Source organism: Lithobates pipiens, unplaced genomic scaffold (assembly GCF_037356315.1).
Source record: "Lithobates pipiens isolate NorthernLeopardFrog02 unplaced genomic scaffold, aLitPip1_a1.2 Scaffold_16, whole genome shotgun sequence".
Classification (NCBI taxonomy): domain Eukaryota; kingdom Metazoa; phylum Chordata; class Amphibia; order Anura; family Ranidae; genus Lithobates; species Lithobates pipiens.
Genome location: NW_027507748.1, coordinates 162,016,939 through 162,022,938, shown reverse-complemented (window position 1 = coordinate 162,022,938; position 6,000 = coordinate 162,016,939). Strand labels below are relative to the sequence as shown.

The window sequence follows — 6,000 nt, the reverse complement described above, 5'->3', positions numbered from 1 at the left end:
TCATAATCAACAGGTTGCTGTTGGTTACGGCATGCTGCTCTTTGTTCTAGGACATATATTTGAAATCAGAGACGTGCGCAAAAAAAAAAAAAAAAAAATTGTTTTATTTTGCAGCTTTGCTCCATGGTCAGCGCAAAGAACAGGGACTAACCATGGAGCATTCATACAGAAGAGCTACTGTCAAAAGAAACAGAAGAGTTGGTGGTGGAATCTTTGTGGCTGGGGGTGGAGGGATGATGTCATGTAGGGAGGGGAGGGGGGGTGTTAGGTGGGAGAAAAGAGTGAAGAGAGAAAGGGCTGCCTTGCTTGGAGTGACTGGTGTGAAGCAGCATTGTGCACAGTGTGGAGAGGCGTGCTCTGTCCAGCAGTATGAGAACTGATGCTGCTTATGGAAGCATGTACTGAGCACCACTGGACAGCGACATCCCAGCATTGCTGACATCCACAGCTGCTTTCCACCCAGCCTGAGAACTGTCTGCTAAAAGACAAAGCTTGCTCTTGTGCTGCTGCCAATTCTAAGAGCCTGGGAGGCTGACAAGGCTTTGGGCTGTACATAACATCTCTTTGGTATCTGTGGCTAATCAAACCCTGGCAAAGTTTAATATGGCATTGATTATGGAACCTGTGAGTAAATGGTCCCCGAGCCAAGTGGTGGACTGGATGAAAGGTACTGTGCATGTCTTCTTGCCTTTTTTTTTTTTATTTTATTTTTTTGACGTCCTGGTGAGCGTCTGTCGTAAATGTGTTATGATGTCCCATTAGCTGATGGTTGTTTATGATCCCGCTGTGGATTGTGTTACTACAGATAATTGCCATGACCTGTGCGCATCAAGGTGCAAGACCTGAGCAAGGAAACGTGGGAACTCCCCCCAGTTGCTTACGCTATGGAGATCCTAGTAGACCAGGCACACCTCATCATAGACCTGTGGGCCATTGATGGTTTTTAATCTTAGAAAAATTGTCAATGGAGAAGGCATGTGGGTTTTTTTGGGGTGCAGTGGATTTTAAATGTTAAATGGGCCTGGAGGGTTACGGAAGCCCTTTTTCAACGATCCTATACCTGGGGTGGGAGACAACCCTTTCCTTCCTTGGTTTTACATTTTCACAGCAAAGAGGGGGCACGCGGAACATGTAAAACGGCTCCCAAATAAGTAAGAACGGCACCAAAAGAAATAAGCTAAACTACCTTAAATAGACCCTTAAGAGGAAAAAACCCTTCCCTTTTTTATTTGTTTTACATTTTCACAGCAAAGGAGGGGGGGAACAAACAGGTAAAACAAATAGAAAGTAGCACCAAAAGAAATGAGCTAAACTACCTTAAATCTACCCTTAAGAGAAAATAAAAACCCTTTCCTTTTTCATAAGTTTACATTTTCACAGCAAAGAAATAATGGACCCTTCAGAGAAATGGGGGGGGGGGAAACCAAAACAAAAAAAAAAAAACCTTCCCTTGTATTAGTTGTATTAGTTTTTACAGCAAAGAAGGAGAGAAAAAAAAAAGGGGTAAAATAAGAAAGATCCCAAATAAGTAAAAACCGCACAAAAAGCAATGAACTAAACTACCTTTTTAAATATACCCTTAAGAGAAAATTTAAAAACCCTTCCTTTTTTTATTTTTTTACAGTAGGAAGGGGGGGGGGGGTGAGGAATATAAAACTGTAAAACTAATAAATATAAAACGGCACCAAAGGAAATAAGCTAAACTACCTTTTTTAAATATACCCTTAGGTGGAAAAAAAAAACCCTTCCCTTAATTTTGTTTTTACATTTTCACAGCAAAGGGGAGGAGGACTGTAAAATAATAAATCCTGTAGAATAATAATAATATAAAATAGCTCCCAAATAGTCCAAGTAAAAAGCGCACCAAAAGAATTAAGCTAAACTCTCTCTAAATAAATAATAAAAAAAAAAAATATATATATATATATATATTATAAAAAAAAAAAAAAACTTCATTCGTTTACATTTTAACAGCAAAGGGGGGGGGGGGGAACTATGTGGAAAAAAAAAAAAAAAGTACAATAATTTAATATAAATCAGTACCCAAATAATGATCAAAGGAAATGAGCTAAACTACCTTTTTAAATATACTCTCGGAAAGTAAATTATTTTTATGATTTCACACCTTCTACCTACATCCCAATCCCCCTTCAACAAATTGCACCTCGTTATATGAAATTGGCAGATTTCAATCTGGCAAAATGACACCACCTATGAAGTTCCTACACTCATCCCTACACTTATGTTGGTGATGAACAGGGGACCGTAGTACTTTACCTGCCAATACTGAACTTATTCTACCTTTTTTCTATCTGCTTTGCTATTATTCTCACCCCAGTTCTTGTTCTTTTAGCATTTTCTAGGAAATCCCATACACCTTTTAAAATGAATGTACATAAAATGCATTTTTGCCTAATAAAGTAGGCCACAAGCAATTAACCGCAGTTGTATTTTTTTTCCTATATGGACTACATGGGTTAAGAAAACTAATTGCCTAATTAAGACTGATGTGAAATACAGATTGCTTCCCAGATCCACTTGTCCTCTTTTAATGTTTGCGTGTGCTGTGAACGCTCTTGGGATTCATCAAAGTCTTTTCAGTGCAAAATACAAAATTGGGGCAGTGAAATGGTGCCAGGTCTATTCTAGAAATTCTCTGTCTTTAGGAACCAAGGGGATCTTCTGAATGGATCGGTTTAATGCAAGGTTGTGCTGCCAAGAGACATTGATTAATGACCCTTTAATTTATTTATTTTTTTTTTTCTTGCGTGGGAGTGGAGAATTAACCCTTCGCGCTGTAGTCTTTCATTGCAGGTTCCTCTAAAATGGGTGCATGTTTGGTTTATTAACTGGCATCCTTTGACAGTTTGCTTGTGTGCTGGGCTCTATTTCTGTACCTTAATTAACCAGGAGCTTTAGGAGTCCATATGATGGTAAGATTGACTATGGGATGCAAACCTTGATATTCGCATAGCTCATGAACTATGTTCATTTTATTTGGCGTTGGATATCTTGCTATAGCAAAAGTGCACCTCGAGGACCATCTAAAAGAATGCCTTTCAATCTCATTAATTCATTATATTTGTATTGCAGTCACATACATTTATTTATTTTTGTAGTGGTGGGGGGCGGCGGGCATTGACAGTTCTGAATTGTTTTGTTGGGCAATTAAATTAATCTGGATTTGTGATTTTAAAGTATTGGTAGCAGGAATCCGCTTAACCACCTCAACACTGGGCACTTTCACCTCCTTCCTGCCCAGGCCTTTATTAGCTTTCAGCGCTCTGTTGCACTTTGACAATTGCGTGGTTTTAAATCTTCTTTTTTTTTCTTCACATAAATCGAGCTTTCTTTTGGTGGTATTAAATCGCTGTGTGTGTGTGTGTGTGTGTGTGTGTGTGTGTGTATATATATATATATATATATATATATATAATATATTTTACAAAATGTACTGACAGAAAATAAGTAATTTTTCTCCTTCACTGATGGGCTCTAACAGGCTGCACAGATAAGGCGGCCTGATGCAGAAACACTAATATGTCGCACTGATGGGAGGCCCCTGGTTGGTGGCAGTTATGGGCCCTGATTGGGGGCACTGCTGGGCTTTCCTGTAATCGGGCACTGATGAGCAGTGCCCTGATTGCCTGCTCTGGTTTCCTCTGCGAGGAGATACCTCTGATTGGCACTCCTCGCCATGCACTCTGTCAGTAGGGATGAGCTCAGGTGTGTTCGCATGGTCCATGTGCAGAGCCCGCCAGGAAGTCGGCGCTGCGCTAATCACAGGCAGTGAGCCATTGCCCGATCTCTGCAGCTGCACATCGGGGGAATGTCTCACTGCCTGTGATTAGCGCAGCGCTGCACTGACTTCCTGGCGGGCTCTGCACGTGGACCATGTGAACACGCCTGAGCTCATCCTTTTCTGTCAGTGTGAGGCGAGGAGAGCTGATTAATGGCACTCGGGTATTTACATGTGACTGGCTGTGATTGGACACAGCCGATCACATGGTTATCGGGGGTCGCAGTGCTGCATACCCCCCACAATAGCGTGCATTCTTGGGCACCGTTATAGGACATTCTCTCAGAACAAGAGCTGCACAGTCCCTCCATCATTTGATGGTGGGCAGGGTGCAAGCGATTAAAACCGTTTAATACTCCTCTTCAGTCTCAATATAAAACAAAAGTTGATTCGTGAAAACGTAAAGTGGTTGTAAACCTTTTACAACCACTTTAACCTACAGTTAAGCCTAGATTAAGGCTTACCTGTAGGTGCTTGAAATCTCCCAGACCTGCACAGTCTAGGAGATATTTGCAAATCGGCGTAAGGCAATTTCTTCTGCACATGCGGCGGACTTGTGCCATTTCTAGCTCGGCTCATGTCACTCCGGCCAGTCACAGAGCCGGAGTTCGTGGCCCCGAAAGAAAAAGGGGTGAAGAATGGACGCTCGCTACTAGAGAGGAAGATGGGGACATTGCAGGCTTCTCCTGCAGGTAAGTGTCACATAATGGGCTACTATGCGATGCATAGTAGATCTGTGTGATCTTCCCCGTCAGAACGGAGTTCTGCCTTGTTTACACAGGCAGATCCCCGTTCTGTCACTGAGGGGAAGGATCGCGGGTGGCCGGCAGACATCAAGCCTGTCGGACCCCTTGATTGGCTCGAGCAATGAGAGCACCCACAAAAGCAAGTTCACAAGCCAACTTACAGCTCTGGTGATTCGCAGGATCGTGCCAACCTGCTGCAGTATAATGACGGAAGCTGGTTGGCAGGTGGTTAAAGGAAGCTGAAAAATAACAATTGCTGGCAGGATCATCAGGTAAAAATAAAAGGGAAAAAAAGTTTGTTTGTCCTGTTTACCATTATCACGAGAGCCAAAGTAAAAGAAAAAACAGAAATTTTGAGTTTTCACCAGACGGGAAATAGAGGAGACATTTCCAACGGGAAAACCCAGAAATTTCCCTCCTTCTTTGGAGGGATCTCCTATCGCTTCCTGTTTTGGCTATAGGACAAGAACTGAAGTGAAATCGCCCACATTTTCCCAGATGGGTGGAAAATAAAACCCTCCCTTGGGCTGCTTTCACACTGGGGCGGGAGCAGCGTCGGCGGTAAAGCGCCGCTATTTTTAGTGGCGCTTTACCGTCGTTTTAGCGGCGGTCTGCGGGCGCTAGCGGGGTGGTTTTAACCCCCGCTAGCGGCCGAAAAAGGGTTAAACCCGCCCGCAAAGCGCCGCTGCAGCGGCGCTTTGCCGGCGGTATTGCCGCGGTGTCCCATTGATTTCAATGGGTAGGAGCGGTATAGGAGCGGTGAATACACTGCTCCTTCACCGCTCCAAAGATGCGGCTAGCAGGACTTTTTTCACCGTCCTGCCAGCGCATCGCTCCAGTGTGAAAGCCCTCCGGCTTTCACACTGGAGTTAAAGGGGCAGTTTTTTTTCAGGCGCTACACAGGCGCTATTTTTAGCGCTGTAACGCCTGAATACCGCCCCAGTGTGAAAGCAGCCTTACTCTATCCAAAATGGGGAAACAAGTTTCATGTATACAGCTGCATGTTGGTCTCATATATCTGCCCCATTTAATGAGGACATTCTTTACATATTATGTGGATTTCTGTTTGAATATTTTCCTTTTTAAAAAAACCAAAAAAAAACAAACATGTTGCCCATTTTGTAACCAAGTTTGTAAAATCTAGAAACGCATATCTGTGTTGTGTTATCAAGAAGTGTATCAGTTTTTTTTTCTGTACCTGTTCCATTCCAGTCCCGGAGTAGGCAGCCTCAGCCCTCCATCTGTGGTGAGACTACAAGTCCCATGAGACATTGCAAGACCCTGACAATTACAGGCATGACTCCTAGAGGCAGAGGCCTGATGGGATTTGTAGTTTCACCACAGCTGGAGTGCTGAGGTTGTCTACCCTGTCAAAGACTTATCCTGTGACCCTTCAGCTACTAATAAGCAAATTATTACAGCATGAAGTGACAGGGTGTAACTCTTGCCGGTGTT

At 43.1% G+C, this 6,000-nt stretch overlaps 1 protein-coding gene across 5 annotated transcripts in view; it reads left to right on the top strand.

Annotated features, from left to right (window-relative positions):
* Positions 1-291: 291 nt before the first annotated feature.
* The window catches only part of CNKSR2 (connector enhancer of kinase suppressor of Ras 2), a 468,233-nt gene continuing 462,524 nt past the window's right edge, over positions 292-6,000 (top strand). For 3 of the 5 annotated variants that reach the window (XM_077480716.1, XM_077480715.1, XM_077480719.1), the window contains exon 1: positions 292-667. In XM_077480716.1, coding sequence (XP_077336842.1) covers positions 604-667 — 64 coding nt within the window. In that variant the 5' untranslated portion in view covers positions 292-603. The remainder of the gene's footprint in view (positions 668-6,000) is intronic. The other 2 variants (XM_077480718.1, XM_077480717.1) reach the window with 1 other exon arrangement.